General features: G+C 37.7%; 2 protein-coding genes across 2 annotated transcripts; one reads left to right on the top strand and one right to left on the bottom strand.

The window, feature by feature from the left end:
- Positions 1–254: 254 nt before the first annotated feature.
- Positions 255–4,767, bottom strand: LOC113710290 (metal tolerance protein B). The gene is made up of 3 exons (XM_027233213.2): positions 3,996–4,767; positions 3,706–3,873; positions 255–1,569 (listed from the first exon to the last, which is right to left on the bottom strand). Exon 3 carries the CDS (start codon positions 1,565–1,567, stop codon positions 419–421), a length of 1,149 nt encoding a protein of 382 aa, XP_027089014.1. The 5' UTR covers positions 1,568–1,569; positions 3,706–3,873; positions 3,996–4,767; the 3' UTR covers positions 255–418.
- A 970-nt stretch (positions 4,768–5,737) lies between these two features.
- LOC113710278 (serine/threonine-protein phosphatase PP1 isozyme 2) lies at positions 5,738–11,597 on the top strand. The gene is made up of 4 exons (XM_027233198.2): positions 5,738–6,442; positions 9,740–10,299; positions 10,398–10,617; positions 11,260–11,597. The coding sequence occupies exons 1-3, from the start codon at positions 6,241–6,243 to the stop codon at positions 10,569–10,571; spliced, it is 936 nt and encodes a 311-aa protein (XP_027088999.1). The 5' UTR covers positions 5,738–6,240; the 3' UTR covers positions 10,572–10,617; positions 11,260–11,597.
- The last annotated feature ends 6,954 nt before the right edge of the window (positions 11,598–18,551 follow it).

Below are 18,551 nucleotides of genomic sequence, written 5' to 3'. Positions count from 1 at the left end.
AGATCTTAACAGCAAATATTGATGATCATCTTATTCTTGATTTTGACGGCCTTGTGGAAGAAAAGAATTCCTTTGTCCTTATTTCTCTTGTTTGGGTTGGATTCTAAAAGGAGAAGAAACTGGACTTCTTGTTAACTCGTTGGGGTATGTGTGATTCAATGCGCATTCATGCAGCCATGGAACTGCAGTGATGCTATGCATCTGTGCATTCGCTCAAGAAAGATAAGGGTATGGACCTAATTAAAGCACCCATATGGAGATAACTTCAGGACTAAACATAGGCACTCTAGCACCTGGACTGCAACGTCGTGCATGTTTTTCTGCGTATTGACATTTTCTTCAGACGAGGTATTTCAATATGAAATAAAGTCACAAACGGAGACTGGAGAGAGGACTGAATAAGCGAGAAATGCTGCATTTAGTGTACTTGACGATCAATTTGTATAGTAACGTGATGAATTTTGAAACTTCTCTCACAGTAATCCCCAACTTTACTGAGCATTTCATTTTGACTTACTCCAGGGCCAATCACAATGTGGCAGGCCAACACAAACTTCCCAGAAGTGATCGCCCAAACATGCAGGTCGTGAACATCATGAAGTCCCTCTATGCTCTTCAAGCCATTTTCAAGGAGTGCAATGTCAATCTCATCCGGAGCTCTCTCCATCAATATACAGAATACCTTTTTCAGCATGGGCAGAGTCGTGCCAAGTGCAGCAATGGAGAAGACAAGAGTGCAGAGCAGATCAACCACCAGCCACTCTGGTTTAACCCATACGATCAATCCAGAAATCATTACCCCGACACTCTGGATGATATCAGTCATAACATGCAGGTAAGCACCTTGTATGTTTATGTTTAAAATCTTTACGTTCAGTGGGGAAGGTGATACCAGACCTATGGTGTCTTCAACGCCCATGACGTCTAATTCCTCCATTTCATGATCATGCTCTTCACTGTTGCAGGTTTCATGAGATTCATGAGAATGACTATGGTGAGTGTGATCATGACCAAGCCAGAAAATCATGAGCAAGTTCACCAAGAATCCAAATAAGGCAATCAAAAACATGAGTTTCCCATTCACCTTAGCATTTTTGTGGAGAATTCTGTCAACTGCTTCGTAAATCAAAATCCCACAGATAAGCCATATCAGCTGTACTGATAGGAGGACTCCCATGACTTCAAGACGACCGAATCCAAATGACTGCCGTGGTGTTGATGCCCAGCCTGCCACCCATACAGCAAAAAGAGAAATGGAAGATCCAGCAATGTCAGTGAGCATGTGAGCTGCATCCGTAAGGACAGCAAGGCTATTGGCTTTCATGCCACCAACAATTTCTACTACCATGACTACTGAGTAAAAGATTATGAGCCCTATAAGCTTCACCCTTGACTTTGATCGTTCTGCAGAGTCTAATATGCTGTATTCCAGGTTTGAGAATGAACAAATATGACTGCAAGAAAATTCAAGCTGATTATTGTTGTAACCAGGTTCTTCTGAGACTTGTGGCATCTGTGCTTTAAGTTGCTCGTTTTCTCTTGAAGCTGAATCCTCCTTTTGCTCCATCACTTTTTACCATTTGCCACCACAAAAAAGTTAGTATCTAAAGTAAAATAGCTACATTATCATAGAAATATGTTGCTGCACGAGACAGGAAACTGATTACGAATATCTACAGTACCCAATTTCATACATGTTAGTGATTCAAGCAGAGTTTTATATTTATATTTTTGGTTTACTCAAGTGGAGGGAATGCTAAGTTTATGGAAATATATTGAAAACTTAGGACTTAGTTTAATTTGTCTCCAGAAAACAACAGCTTTGCTTATGCACCTTAAAGCTACATACTTAGCAGTGAACCAATTTAAGGGTACAAGCGATATAGCTATTGCATGGATATCTTTTCTTTAAATAACCAGATTAATGTCTTAATTATGTACTTATAGAAAGGGGATGCATGAGCTAAAGCGTGATTGAGGTGAAATATGAGAGAAAGAAAGAAAAGCAACACAGAGTAAGCGGTAAGGAGCAAAAAGCAACTATCAATAGTAAGGTAAGTTTCAAAAGAGAATTCTTATGTACCTTGTGAAGGGAAAAGACAGTAGTATGTAGAGCTGGAAAAGGAATGGTATCAGGCTATTGGCAATTTGGTCAGATATGGCGTCAGAGAAGAAAATCATAACAGATTTCTTTTAAAGCACAAAAGGAATGATGCAAAATAACAAGGATGGTGTTTGGATGGATAACAAGAGAGATATCTCTGGTAAGGAGGTCCAGAAATCGTCTACAGGAGGGCCAAGAGGCTGATGTGGCTTTTGTTCTTGATCTCTAGCCAGCAAGACTCAAGATCCTGCCCAAGGAGTACTCCTCCTGGGATGGCTTCCATATCCTAGAGGTTGTCATAGAACAGTTTTCTACAAGAAAATATTCCTTTGGAGCTGGGCTGCGAAAAGGCGTGAAGTATAAAGCATCAGGACCAAAATTAGTCGATCAGAACCACACAGGCAAACCCAGGTGTCTATCTAATATAGGCCTTCAACAATACTAAGGAAGAGTTGCTATCATGGTAGCATCTAGCATTCATCAGATGATACAAAATGTTCATAACCAGTTATTTCCCTTTTACTCCAACTGGAATGAACATTTCATCATTTTCCATGCCACCTTTTATTCTGAATTTTCATGTTACACTTCTACGTCTCGGGTCATAATTCAAAATCTTGTTTTTCTTTTTCAACTTATAAGATGTCAGTTACCAGCAATAAACGCAATTCTAGACAATATACCATTTCAATAGATGAAAAAGTTTGCAAGAATGAGCTTTCTTCCTGTCCTACTTAATGTGATTAAACATCTATCTACACAAAAAGCTATAGCCAAGTATTCTAATCCTGCTATCTGCAGCCTTGCATGATAGAACCACGCTTTCATAAAAAATTGCAGATATAGACGATAATGCATTCTTCTATAAATGACCATCCAAAGGTAATGATTTCAGCTTAAGGCTCCAGTAACGAAGCAGAGGTCCAAATCAATAATGAAGAGCAAATATGTAAAGTCAATCGTCAAGAATTTGTTAACAATTTTACGAATTATAGAAACGTTTGATTCCATTTGTTGTGAATAAATTTCTATATAAAGATGTCAACTTAATAGGATAAGCTGTCCCAAGTTATGATGCAGAAACCATAATCTGTCGGGTTTGAAATGTGATAATACCACTTTATGGCCATCACCTACCAGACCTTCAAAAGGGAAATACAAGATATTTCTGATTTTAACAAGAATGAATTATTTTTCCATTTAATTCAATTGATTGGGCAAAAAATGGGAATTAATCCTTTCATGCTTATGTCCTCTGCAAACCCCATTCAGTCATTCAGGATCAAGAACTCAAGCATGGGGACATCTACGGCAATGTACAATTGTTTTTAGCAACAATCACGAAAATCATATGTCAACTCACATATCTGCAATTCAATAGCAAGAACCCTTAAATGAAAATTGATGTGCATGCATGGGAAAGCGTAAACGAACCAGAAAACGGAAGGCAGCCATCAGGACGGAGAAACCAAAACCCATTCCAGGTATCATATCAAAAAAGCATGTGATGTTGAGCGAAAAAGAAATCAGATAAGAAATTGGATTGCAAGGCAATGAAAGCACCAGATAAAAGTTAAAATTGATTGCAAGAAAATGGTTACCTTGGAATTGCAGATGAAAGAATAAGCGAAATTTGGGGAAGAATGCCTTGACATTTTACTCGTACGACTGAACTTTCTATAATGGGATTTATGACAACTCGAGAGGAGCCACCATCAGTCATTAACAGCAGGCAGTCACAAGACTCACAACTCGATATTCATTTGTACCTTAAAATTGAAGGGGGCCAAAAAAAAAAAAAAAATAGGAGTAGACTAGAATCTATCAACCTCCATTCGGGACAATAGAAAAGAATAAACTTGCTTTAGACAAGACATAAAGGAAAATATACCTGTACAGGAGAATAGCAGCATTTCTTGTTATGTGTTCTTGATATTTTTCCCCCAAAAATTAACAATCGGAACAGGGCCTAAGACCCCCTCGGGTATGTTCTTGAACTTGAGTCGGGTATGTAAAATTTTCTCGTGCTGCCAAAAAACATTTCGAAAAAAAAAAAACATTCGGATATTATAAGGAATTCCATATTTGATGGTCGAACCAACAGAGGCCACACCTTTTCACCTCAAAGTAATGGTTACTTTTGATAGATATAATATAAAGGTGCAAGTTGCAAGTATTTCGAGCTTCACCATCCGAAATGGTAGTCCATGTCCGGCCTTGCGTTCGGTTTGCAATAACATACCAACTTATGGAAGCTTTGAAATTCTTGTCCAAAATACTCTAATAACTCAAACAAAACAAATCTTCACCATTTATTTTTCAGACGTTGAAATCTTTTCATGATTGCCCTCATAAATCACCAAATAAAGGTAAGTCTTTCTTAGGCTGGGTGGAGTATATATAGATGATAATAATGTCCCTTCGGAACCATGCAAAGGTACTGTTTCATAAACAAAATCAACTCTAGAGAAATGCATGCCGTGTTGTCTTTGCTTTTTCAAACTTTTGTGAATTACATGTTTTGTCGAACATCTAACAGGTACAAAATGCTTTGGTATAAAATTGCAAAAGAAGAAGAGAGCCAAAAGCATGATGATGATATTCTTTTCCCAACTTATCTATTTCCTTTGCATCACACTAAACGGAAGTTTTGTCGAAGCTTTCTCTATCAGAAGATTTTGGAAGTGGTGAGGGAAGACAAACGTCAAGCTCACATTTCTATGACTCCTCTATTTTTCATCCAAGGATGATGATTCTAGAAAAATATATTATAATGTATATAAGGTAAAAAAGATAATTAAAAAATGTGTTTGTAGAAAATGTAAAAATTCTTTAACAGAAAATCACAATCCAAAACAGGATAAGGGTGAGTCAAACCTAGAATAACAAAATGAAACGACATGGTCCGATGTGGTTTTGCTTAAGATCCATATGGGTGCTGTGCATCCGTATGGTTCGATGGTGGTTTAGTTTCCATCGATTCCTGTGATCCTGTTAGATCACCCTCTAGTATAGGCTAGATTAAGATTAGGAGTAGATGTAGATGTAAATGATGACAAGTGACAAAAAAAAAAACATGGATATTTCACCATCACATCACGATCAATGTCAAGTCTAAACCAAAATAATCCCAAGAAGGCTAAGAATAGCTCATTAATCATTACCCTACATTTGAGAAGCATGATCAACAATTTAGGAAAGTTTGTGATCTAGCAATTAAACATCAACTCCTTTCCTTTGTCCCTTGTACTCTACCAATAACTTCCTCTTTTAAAAAAAAAAAAACTGGGTCCTTAACAATTGATTTAGTCCGAGAACGATATCTAGACCATGAATCTCAACCCCACACCCTTTAGCCTTTAGGCTTTGGCTTTACGCCCTTTAAATCAAAAACCAGGGAGCACCAGAGCCAGAAATCCCTTTCATAACTCACAGTTTTTTGTATGAGTGTTTCGATAAATGGACTCTGCGAAGACACTTCAAAAGCCAGAAATCAAAAGGGCCTTTTATTTTCATTGCAAGTTGTTTAAAAAAAAAAAAAAAAAAAAAGATAGAGTATGTGGGTCGTGGTTTTTTTTTTTTTGGAAAGGGGGGAGCGGGGTATATCACGTATGTGTGCGCACAAATGAAATCACTGATGCGCATTCCCCAACTGGCAACGCCACGTAAGTGTGTGATTATTCATCGGAGGATACAACCACACGAGGGCAGCGGAATTATCGACTCCGACCACAACCTCTTCTTATTACGCATTTTCTTTTCCCTATTAATTTAAGCACTATCCTATCTTTCAAAAAAAAAGAAAAAGAAAAGTCCTCTCCGCCGCATCGGAGTTGCAGCCCCCATCCCCCCCAACCGAACCTCACGCGCCCTCTAGTCCCTTCCCTTTCCTCTACCCTAAATTCCACCAATTATAATCTTTTTAATCTTTATCTATCTCTCTCGTTTTCGTCATTGGTAGAGAGAGAGAGAGCTTAAGAGAAACAGAAAATTTGACTAAATCTTTTGATGTTTTTATTTTTATTTTATTCCATATCTTCTTTTCTGTAGGGACGGTTTGTTGGAAACCCTAAGTTTGGTTAGGTTGGCTGTAAATTGGAGACAGAGGAGTAGTTAGAGAACCGATATTTGTAGGGATGGCCGCCGCGAATGGGCAGGGAATTGAGCCTGCGGTACTTGATGACATAATCAACCGGTTGTTGGAGTTCCGGCACGCGCGGACGTTGCGCCAAGTCCAGCTCTCCGAGGCGGAGATCCGGTCGCTCTGCAACGCTGCCCGGGAAATCTTCCTTCAACAGCCTAATCTCTTGGAGCTTGAAGCACCAATCAAGATCTGCGGTAGACTCCCCTCTCACTATTGTTACTTTTAGTTAAATAGCACATGCATGCATGTTTATCGTCAATTTGTCTACTGATTTAGATTCTTAGATGTACGGGTAGGGCATCTGCTTTGATAGTATATATGCTCTTTTCGTTTCTTCTTCTTTTTTTTCTTTTTAATTTGTTTGGATTGTTTATAGTTTTCTACCAAGTTATCATCTTTCTATTGAGCTGTATGTTGCTTAATTCTATATGTTTTCTGTGAAACAGAGACAAGCAAATTGTGGATTTTTATATTTTCGGTAAGAATATGAGTTATTTTGGAAATTCTGAGTTTTTTCTGCCCAGAAAATTTGGTGCTATAACCTTGGAAAATGTTTTGATGAGTAACCAAGACTTCGATTTTCACCATAGCTTGGCCATTTGCTTCAATTTTAATCCCAATCGCCTTTACAGCCTTGCTGGCAAATGCACTTTCTTTTGTTATTCTTCTTGTAATTTTGATTTAATTATTCTACGAAAATACTGGTGGAACCATTTTTTAGGAGTTACAGGGGAGATGGCGGGGGTGGGGTTGTTGTAGTTTCTAGTTTTCGTGAGGATATAAGTGTATTAGGGGATGCTGCCCGCTTAACATCTCCCTTTTTCTTTCAATGAGTTCAAATGTAGCTGCTTTACCAGATAGTGGAAACTAGTTGATGCATAACAACATTGGTCAAATTATTGCTGAAAAGGATCATAGAGTTTCTAAGTTTCATCTCATCTCTTTATATTTCCTCTGGATTATTTTTATCTTGTCTAAACTATGGCACTTTTTTTTTTTTGCACTACCACTCTTTCTAATGTCCGTAGAGCATAAATTTGCCTTATGGTATGTAATTGCTGAATTAGACCAGCATTGCATGGAAAACAAAGAGTTATTCCGTTACACTTTTGGTACAGTGTTAAAAATGGTTAAGGATTTACCAATTCCTGGATAGGCAATCTGATTCTTATTTGATTGGAATATGCTTTGGTTGATCTGCTGATCCCTCCAATCTGCTTCCTGCAACATCCTGTATCAAAGTTGAGCACAATGAATTTAGTCCTTCATGCCACTAGCTGAAAACATGGATAGAAGCTTGCTTTTTTGTTTCTTTATTTTGGAAGGTTCGGGGGAGAGCTTTTTTGGATATGCTTGTCTTCCAGTTTCTGTCGTGACAAAACAAACCAAATTCTGTTTTTAGTCAAATCTGGTGGCCCTTTTCAGACAAAATATGGAGAGATTTCCTCTGAAATGGCATCTTTGATGTTTGTTAAAATAACTTTCAAAAGGTATCTGGACATGAGAATTCAAACAAGAATAAACTGGGAATTTGATGGTCCTGTTGTTTTCTAAACCCATATATTTTGTAGCAAGGTCTTGTTCTGATTTTGGAAAATAGCAAAAGTAAACCAAAATTCTGCCAATTTGTGGATTCACATATTACAAAATGAAAAAATGTTTTCCAAGATGCAGCAAAGTGGTTTTACAAGGTTCTTATGAACTAGGAAAGAGGTTTCTCTGGAACCTTTTTAAGATTTAGAGAGTTCAGTAACATGTGACGCATTAATTTATTTAACAGCTTAATCTGGTGACTGGTGAGATCAGAGTTAGTAGGATGTGAAATGCAGTCTTGATTTTCTTCGCCTCATTGTTGGTAATTCATATTTGGATTGTAGATTTTGACAGTTGAGCACACAGGCATGCAATCATTATTATTATCATTCTGATTATAGGGAATGAGAACCTTGCCAGAAAAGGCCAGGATTCTTGTATAATTCCATGGAATGCCAATGATCTGGATTCTTGGCAATTGAATTGATTCTTTTGCTGCTTAATAAAATTCTTTAACCATAGAAGAAATTTTAGAAGGCTGGGGTTAGATAAGAAAATAAGGTGATCTGCCTGCGCTTTTTTCATTGTTAAAGCTGAAAAATGTAGAGAAGGTATCCTAGTTTGCATCAATTATGTGGAGGAAGAGTGTGGAGAGAACAGGGAAGATGGGGTGAAGGAAGTTGTCGATTAGGTCTGTGGCTGTGAATTGGGTTTACTTCCCCCCTTGGGGGGGGGGGTGTTATGAGTAGCATGCTGCTGAAATGTGTAACGCATACAGTAAAGCCTAAAAGCAAAAATTGACAAGGAGAAATGTGTTAGTGGGAGGTCTATCCCACACTTAACATGGTGCAGTTGAGCAATAAATTTAGCGTACAACCAGGGAGAAAAATTTGTGGGCTACCGTACATGGTAAATAGAATGCGGATGCTAGCAAAACTTGCAGTGATGTGTGGTTTCTTTCCAAATAAGCTGGATGATGATGTAATTTTGATTTATGATAAAATAAGGGTAAACCGAACCCTGACTGATTCAGTTGTAGAATATTGAATTTGTTTTCTTAATGTTGAGTATCTAGTAACTGTTCATTTTATGTGCTTGTTTGACTGTTGTCATTCATAAAAAAGATGTTTATAAAGTTGCACACACAATTTTATAAACACCAAGGTCCTAAAATGGATGATTTAGGTTGCCCTAAGCATTCCAAGGAAAGCCAATCTCACTGTTTGGAGTCTCTGGGGATTAATTGAATTATGAAATGTTCATCATTGCCTTTGGGGGGTAAAGTTAAGCTAGCTATGTGACAGATACATCAATTGATCGCCATAGTTGGTTCCCCTATTTAGCAGTATATATGATAGATGATATGTTCTAACGTTATCTGCCAAGGCATGATGCTTGATGTTCTTTATTTAGTAGACATTTTCTTTTCATTGATTTGCCTGAATTTTTCCGTGATTGTTTGTATTCTAAAAAAAAATGCATCCTTTATTGAGTATTGGGCTTTGTGAGGGTTTTTTCTAGTCCATGTGTTCTATTTGGGTACAGCCTTGTCACTTCCACTTTCGTTTTGATTGGAAGTTTTACGTTTTCTTACATGGACTCGTAAAAGAAAATTTCTGTTCATTTTTCTTTGAATATGAAGACATGATAATTTCTCCTGTTGACTTTCGCTTGGATAGTCTACTAAAGCTGGGAATTAATAATTTTGATCAATTTGAGGTAAAGATTGGGAGATACCTTTTTTCCTTGTTGACTGTGAGTTGTTCTTTGCCTTGCATCCCTATTTGTGGAAGTACATGCTTATTAAATCAGAAAGAAAAAGAGGATTGTGATTGTTTAATGTCGAATGTTTTTTTCCCTTATCTGTGCTTTTAAGTTGCAAGTTTGTCTTTAATGCTGCAGAATTAAGTTAAAGAAACTGACTTGAAGCTCTCTTCTTTTGTTGGCCTGATCTCCAGGTGACATTCATGGGCAATATGACGATCTCTTGAGACTATTTGAATATGGAGGATTTCCTCCTGAGGCCAATTATTTATTTCTTGGGGATTATGTGGACCGAGGAAAACAGAGCCTGGAGACCATCTGCCTTCTGCTTGCATACAAAATAAAATATCCTGAGAATTTCTTCCTTTTACGAGGAAATCATGAGTGTGCTTCAATTAACCGAATATATGGGTTCTATGATGAATGTAAACGACGGTTCAATGTTAGACTTTGGAAAACCTTCACTGAATGTTTCAATTGTCTTCCTGTAGCTGCCCTAATAGATGACAAAATACTCTGCATGCATGGCGGTCTTTCTCCAGATTTAACAAACTTGGATCAAATAAGAAACTTGTCTCGTCCAACTGATGTTCCAGACTCTGGCTTGCTTTGTGATTTACTGTGGTCAGATCCTTGTAGAGAAATTAAAGGTTGGGGAATGAATGACAGGGGAGTTTCATTCACTTTTGGTCCTGATAAGGTGGCAGAATTCTTGATGCAGAATGATATGGACCTCGTTTGTCGTGCCCATCAAGTATTATTGTTTCTCTGTATCCTTTTCCATATGTTTATTGTGTATTGACTCCTATTCACATGACAGCTTCCTCCGGTCACACCCTTTTCTCTTCCCAGGTTGTGGAAGATGGATATGAATTTTTTGCTGATAGGCAGCTGGTTACAATATTTTCCGCTCCGAACTATTGTGGTGAATTTGACAATGCTGGAGCTATGATGAGTGTAGATGAAAGTTTGATGTGCTCCTTTCAGATTCTGAAGCCAACTAATAAAAAGCCTAGGTTCTTATAAATCAAAATTTGATTATTGCTGATTCAGGTTCTTCTAGAATGCTAAGGTTAGTATCATGAACGCTCTGAAGAAATTAAATATGTGCATTACTCTCCAGTTTATATGTATGCATAATATGTTCGTCAAGTTTCCAAAAGATTATCTCCTTATTTTCTATATATGAGCAATGCCTACAATTGCTGTAAGGACTTAGAATTTTCAATATTCCAGTACAAACCATCTTTTGCTGGTAAGATTATACTTCTAATCCTACCAGGCTGTCAAAATGGAAACTAACTGAAATTTAGGGTTCACCTCCCACATTCTGTTCTTGTGCATCTGTTAGAATGTAATATATATGTGGACAGTGAAATGGGAAAAAAAAAAAAAAGTGAGCTGATGTTTTGATTGAAGCATCAAGGAGGGAAATATGGGAAATTTTTTGTAAGCAGGATACCGAATATTGTAATACTGCCATATTTCCATGGACATCTTCGGTCTTTAGCGTTTTCCTGTGTTGAATTACTAATTATTTTGTACTTAAATTTGTATTCTTTGGTTAGTGATTGAGTTCATTTTGGAAGTATGTGTACCTTAATGGTTTGGATGACTTTTTTTTTTTTTTTTTAAATGTTTAGCATTGTTATTAAGTGGAGGATATGTCAAACTGATATACGTTATCATCTGACAATATGCTTCGTTACTGCAGGATTCTGCCCCAAACCTCGATCTAAAGTCTCCTTCATCCTCGGCTTCGCAGAAGTTGAGCACGTAGCGGTGTCATTCTGGTATCCACTTGCAGGGCATTAGACGTTCGTTGTGTTTTGGCATAGAATATTGAAGACCAGTTTAGTTTGGAGGCAATTGTTCTCCAGACTGGCCAGAAGTGCCAGAAATTTTTCTTTGCTTCTTTTAACCTTGTTGAATCTTCTCCTGCAATTTATGATTTGACCCTGTAAATACATTGGTTTTGTAAATTGCGCTGGAATTCTGGATTACTGAGTATTGGCGATACGTTGAAGATTTGCATCCACGCTGTTTCTAGGAGCTTCTGGTGTCATTTTTTTCGTTACGTGGCTCAATGGGCTGGCAAATATGCGTATAATTGTGCCAATAAGGGTGGTGTCATATATTTTCTCCGTTCCATAAAATTTGTCGTTTTTAGGAGAAAATTTCTATAATGGCATTAGTTCCATAAAATTTGTCATTTTTTAGGAGAAAAATTGTATAGTGATGTTAGTAGAAAAGAGAATTTTTATTTTTTTTTTATATTTTTAGTGGCGGGTTATCTTTTGTTCAATGTATTGATAATTGTAGGTTAATTTTTTTAAGGCAATAATTAATTGGGAACAAAAAAAGTGATAGACAGATAAATTTTATTGTGTTGATAATTGTAGAAAATGAGCACTGGGGTATATGATGGGTAAGGATTAAATTTCATTGAAAAAAGTGGATACCTCTTCAAGATTACAATTAATTTGGAACAAAAAAGTGACAAACATGACAAATTTTTTCAAGATTATAATTAATTTGAAACAAAAAAAGTGATAAACATGACAAATTTTATGGGATAGAAAGTAGATCCCACTGAGTTAGACATCCATTGCTTTTTTTTTTGAATTATCCTCTGAAAAGTAAAAAGTTGGCAGTGAATATGAGAAGTCAATGCAGCTTATTACTTTGGCATGTATATTTTAACTAGATTGTTGCTGATTTAGAAACTCATAGCCTACGAAAATTATAAGAAAGATCAGTCTGTATGACTTTTTTTTTTTTTTTTTGCCAAACGGTCTGTATGACTGTTTGCTCGTTATATTTTATGAGTGTTAATTTGTAAATGTGTTGCAAGGTAATTCTTTTTAGGGATAATGACAGAAACTTCCCTTGAGGTTTTGATAATTTCATTTAGTTTTTTTAAGGTTTCAAAAATTAAACATATCTCCTTTGAGTTGATATTTTGGTAACAAAAACCATTCAATGATCAAAATTTTGAATGAATTATCCAAAATACCCTCCTGAAATTGTGAAATTCATTTTACCATCCTATAAAATTCTTTAAAAAATGAAAAATGCATAAAATCTCAAACCTACTTTCGACCATCATCTCTAGTATGTTAAACCTTTTATATTTTCACATTTCAAATTAGTACCATTATTATCATGATCATCACCACTAGCATCAGCCCCTAAATTCTAAACCTCAATCTAAGTTAAAAAAAGGGGGGAAAAATCAGCATTACTAAACTCAAAAAATTTGACCAACTACATTAATATGACATCTTATCTCTCAAATGTTGGAGCACCAACCCTAACCTTAGCCTTTTTAAGCTTTCAACTTACATCTTTTTCTGTCCATCTTCAGATCCTCCAATCAAAGGTAAAATTAATTTGTAATATGATAAAATTGTGTTCATGACATAATTGATTATTTCACAGGTAAATCTTATTTTTGTTTCCATTAAATGTCTAATTGTGTATGCATAAGATTAGAAGTGGATTTTTTATTGCATGAACAGTGTGTTAAGGTTATTGAATGTGTTAAAGTTATTATGATCATTTTATAAAGTAAAGAGAGGTAAGTGTAATATTGAAAAGTTTAAGGGTACTAGATGAAATTATTAGAAATCTCAAAGTAGGTTTCTAAAAGTATCCTTCTTTTTATGATCAGGGCTTGAAGTGGGCCTGAAGGCGCACCTAAAATTTCGAAACTGTGCTGCCACCTATTCTTCTTCCCTGGAGGGAGCAGATCAGAAGTACGTTACAGTAGTGTTTGAGCGAACTTAAATCTATTATAGTCTAAAAATAACTTTGAAATCAAATACAAGAAGTAACGTTAATCAGGTTATCAGAAGTTTCAATCCGAAGTGAGTTTACTACCTTACTGGAGGCCATTTTTCTCCCTCTCTTTCCTTCGGGGAAGTATTTGCTCGAGAGTAGAGTAGCATTTAAATGGTGCAAGTGCAGTTGCTGGTGGCTCGTACATACACCTGAACATCTGCCAGAGATTACTTGCTCTCATTCCAGTCTACCAGCTTCCAAGACAATTCCCTGCTTTTACTCCACAAAACAATGGCATTATCATCAAAACCGAATTGAACCTTGTGCTTGCAGCCGCATGGGGAATGCAAAAGTGACTTCACCATTTTCGTGCCAATTAATGGGGTTCTACGTCCAGACATAGATATACTATATTTCTTGTTTCCAGAGCCTCAAGTTAATGCAAAAAATGTGGTGGGGAGGATGATATGATGACTCTCGTCTCCTTAATGTAAAAATTTGACTACCACTTTCTGTTTTTAGTATAAAACCCTTGAGTTGCTAAATCCCATGTTTTCGTTGAGTTTCTTACCTCACAGAACTTGCCGCATTCAAAGTCTGGAATCAAGACTTGGAAATCGGAACTCTGGCGTGTGCAAATTTCCATCTTTGCACAGGAGACAGGACTAGGACTAGGTGATGGCAACTTTTTTGACCAACCTTGGTTTTTGTTCGGTTTTGCATTTGAGAAATATATATACTATATTGGAAATTGGAGACCTAAAAAGATGTTTAAACTAGAGTAAATTAGGATTAGGGGCGGTGAGTACTGAACCACCGTCGGATCAGACGGATGTATTACACACTCATTTAAATTTTTTAAGAAGTCACTTAATGGCTTAGTGGTGGCCACCAACCTGAGCTAGTGGTTGCACACAAACTTCTTGTACTAGACTAGGGGGGAGTGCCCGCGCATCGGGCGGGTGTTTGGTGCCTGTGGTTAAAGAAGCATTTTTGTTGAACTAAAAATAGTACATTGTGCGACATAATTAGAGGCAGGTACAATTACGAGACAAACAACATAAGAGCCACCCAATATTAGAATCAGCAAGTTCTCAAAGACAAATAAGTAGATGCAACAAATTCCAAAAAATGTACGGACAAATAGGTTTCCCATGATCCAGATAGATAATAGAGTAGTTCAAAAGGACATTATGTATGTCCAGTTATTTAGTGATAGTAATAGTAGTAAAATCTTTTAGATACTGTAATAGGCAGCATTCAGATACGTTGCTTCTTGGTGGTTTCTTCATTTTGTTTTGTAGGGGTTGTACCACTGGTTCCTTCACTGGACTTTGTAGATGGTGAGGGTGCCAAAGTGGTCGAGCTGTCTCTTTTCTTTGTCTCCACTGCTTGTATTGCAACATCCATTTGTGTTCTTTTAGAGTTGAGGTCTGAGTTGTCGGCTACTTCAGTTGCGCTTATTGCACTTCCAGTATTCTAGGATGCAGATGTTGTTCCTAAATGACAAATATTAGAAAATCACACAAATGACTTGATACCCAAAAAGCTAACTTTATTCCAAAAACCCCACCGAGAGCTTTTTCTTGCTGTTATCCCGAACCTATAACATTATTAGCAAACCAGTCAAATTACAGAGGCCTTCTAAATTTGTGAAAAAATTTGTATGTTGCAGCTAAATTACAAGGGCTAAGTGTCAAATTTTAGAAATTAAGCACACATTGACGCCACACACGGCCCAAATCACCCACATGAACGACAAAATTGCGGGAAAAATCTTACCTCAAGCTGAATCACCAGGAGTAGCTGCGGCTAAAGAACATTCTGAGATGCTCGGTAGAAAGGCATAAAAAATAGCCCAAATCCCAGAATATTAAAAGGGTGAAACCGAAGAAGACGAAAGAGGAGGCATTAAAATAAGCATAATCAATGCGCAGCCGTTCGGGCATTAGCATACAAACGCTTGGCTATTTAATTGAGGCTATAATGTCGAAGAAATGGGGTCTTTCGGACATCAGCTCGGATGAGAGGGGAAAGGAAGAGGCATGGAAAATCCCAATCCCCGAAGCTGAAAGGGGGGAAACAGATCCAATCCCAAAGGCCAAACATGGAGTCATTAATAAACCCATGTTTATGGCCGTTAAATTCAGGCATAAATGACAGCAAAATAGTGGAGTTCACACCTGAGAGAGGATGAAAAGACAAGCTGAGAATCAGGACGGTAAAGCTAACAATATCATGAGACAACATCCAAAGAATACAAAAACTAATACCCATATGCAAACATGAAGCTATCTGGAAAGCTCATGAAACATTAGGCAACAGTGGCCAAGAACAGCGGGAAAAAAGACTGTTCAAGTTACAGACACAGACGATTGTCTGTGAGAGCGGCCAAGACTCATTTTAGGCAATTTCAGCCAAAGCGCGAGTCCCAAACGGCTGTCTGCGGCTCAAGAGCTGAACGTGTGCTGTGTAAAGGCCATTTCAGTAATTACACAAACCCACATGCTTATATGAGTTGTACCAAAAGCAACAAATGGTTCTAGATTAATTGCACATACCATAAATACCCAAACACGCAACCACATTTAAAGTTTTAAATGTCTATAAAGGAGGCCATTTCGATTAATATACCCAATCACAGGCTTTCCTGACTTGTACCTTCAGGTTGCAAAACACTTCATAATATAAGGAATTCCCAAAAAGTCCCTACCTATGCAGTTGAAATTCAACCTCCTTTTTGACCAAAACTCAATCTTATATAATATAAGGATATTTAAATTCCAAATACTGGCTTATGATCAATTAAGTTCGTTAAGGCACATTGTGGCCCTAGTTAGCACTTAGAAGTGCAATTTGTGAAACCAAACCCGGGAGCACGAGTGTAGAACTGTCAATGAGGTTGGACCAACTCAATCTTGGCCTACTCAACTCAAAAAATACCCAATGAACCTAATTTTTCATTGAATTGGATTGAAAATGGGCTTAAATATTGAATTCAAATTAAATATGAGTTGAGATTGGACTTTATTAGCCTCAAATTCAATATAGACCCGACACTTTAATCTATGTATATATAATTACGTATAATATATTCATATTTTGATATTTTGATATATATATATATATATATGTAACACTAGTACTTTATACTTACGAGTTAAGTGTCAAAATATGTTAATATATATAAGAAATATTAAATATACAAAATTATGTTAAAAGATTCAGAGGTACAATTCTTAGTACGAGCAAATTAAAAACCTTAAAATATGTATTGACTGTTGATCATGTTTTGTCACTATTTTTCATGTACTTTGAACTAATTAGATACATTGTTATTAAAATAGTCTCGGTTTCTATATTTTTGATAAACTATTGCTAGTTCATGTATAGTTTTAATGTTGTGATTTTGTGGATGTTAAATTAGCTTTAGAACTTAATAGTTATAGTAATTATATTAAGAAAATTAAAGAGTAATAAATGAATTTAAATTAAATTCGAAATAAACTTACAACCCGAAAATCTTGTAAATTAAATATGAGATTCACGTATATCAACTCGAAACTCATAATCCGAATCCTAAAAATGATACTAACTATATGGATAGAGTCCGAACTTATTAAAAGCGGATTCAGATGGCCTGATTGACAGGCATAACCGAGGGAGGGAGGGAGCGATCTTATTTGGCCCCTATTTAAATCCTCATCATGGTCACTTTCTCGGCCACCAGCTCTTTCTACGGTAAGCCCTAGTGAGGTTGCTATATCACGATGAGGCTATCCATTCCGTGTGTCCACCTCTTACTACTGGTTGCCATAGCAGTAGGAAGCCTTGGAGCTCCTACCTATGTTGCCGGAAAACTAGAAATTGAAGATGGTTATCTAGACAAACACATCATGTATAGCAAGAATGGTTATCCACCACCACAACATTCCCCTCCGCCCTCGGTCAACCCTCCACCATCTCGTGGATATCAACCACCTCAGACTCCTCTTACACCACCACCTTACCATAGCCATCCTCCAAAGCATACTCCACCTTCAAAAGGTAATACCCCACCACCTTCCTATGGCTCTCCTCCACCACCCGTAGGCCATATTCCACCACCACCCTTTGGTGCTCCCCCTCCCTTCCACCGTTATCCACCACCGCCCTTCCATGGCAATCAGCCACCAAGACATGGTCATGCTCATGCACCACCTCCCAAGCAGTATACACCTCCTGGCCAACATCAACCACCGTCTCATCACCATCTTCCACCACCAACACATCATGGACATGTTCCACCATCTCGCGGCCGGCAACCTCCTAGTCCTACACCTTCCCACAGCAGCTATCCACCGCCCTCTACTCCGAGTTACTCTCCACCACCACGAAGCCATCAACCACCTGGTCATCATCACCATCAGCCGCCGTCTCATGGACATCATAAGCATCCGCCACCATCTCATCATGAACATAAGCATCCGCCTCCCACACACCATCATGCGCCACCATCTCATGGACATCAGCCACCTAGTCACCACCATACACCACCTAAGCATGGCCATGCACCGCCAACTCATAAACACACGCCGCCATCTCCCCGCTCTCCACCACCTTCTCAATCTCCACCTTATGCTGCGCGGCCTCCACCAGCTACTTATAAGTCACCTCCTCCTCCTCAAGGGCAGCCACCACCACGGAGCCCATACCATGGCGGACGTTCACCTCTAAAGCAAAAGTCACCACCACCTTCGCCACATTACGGGCCTCCACCTCCTCCAAACCCTCCAGCTCCAAGTCCTTACTTTCCCAACCTTATCCCTTAGTCCAGCTCCAAGTCCTTACTTTCCACGTTTGAGTAGTTTGTAACGCTTAAGGGTTTTTTTTTTTTTTTCCCTTTTTTCTTTCCTGATCGATCCCAGCCGTCATTAATTCTATGGTTTGGATTTCACTTGCGGGATCTTGTTCAAAAATCACGATTCTAGCAACTGGCTAGTTCAATAATACTACATGCAGTCAATTTGTCAATCAATCTCTCTACTAGCTAGAATTACGCGGCTTTGTTGAGATGTTTTTCAATGTTAACAATCATTGGCGATGTTCATTTATCACTCTTCCAACTCCTAAATAAGTTCCTAATATGCTGGTGACGTGCCTAATTATACAACACGATTTTTTTTGGGGGGGAATAAGGTACGTTTCCATGTGTTCTGCTTCCATGATTTGCATAATCGACTT

The sequence above is a fragment of the Coffea arabica genome, chromosome 1e (assembly GCF_036785885.1).
Source record: "Coffea arabica cultivar ET-39 chromosome 1e, Coffea Arabica ET-39 HiFi, whole genome shotgun sequence".
Classification (NCBI taxonomy): domain Eukaryota; kingdom Viridiplantae; phylum Streptophyta; class Magnoliopsida; order Gentianales; family Rubiaceae; genus Coffea; species Coffea arabica.
The sequence above is the reverse complement of the archived record's forward strand: the minus strand, read 5'-3'. Positions and strand labels throughout refer to the sequence as shown.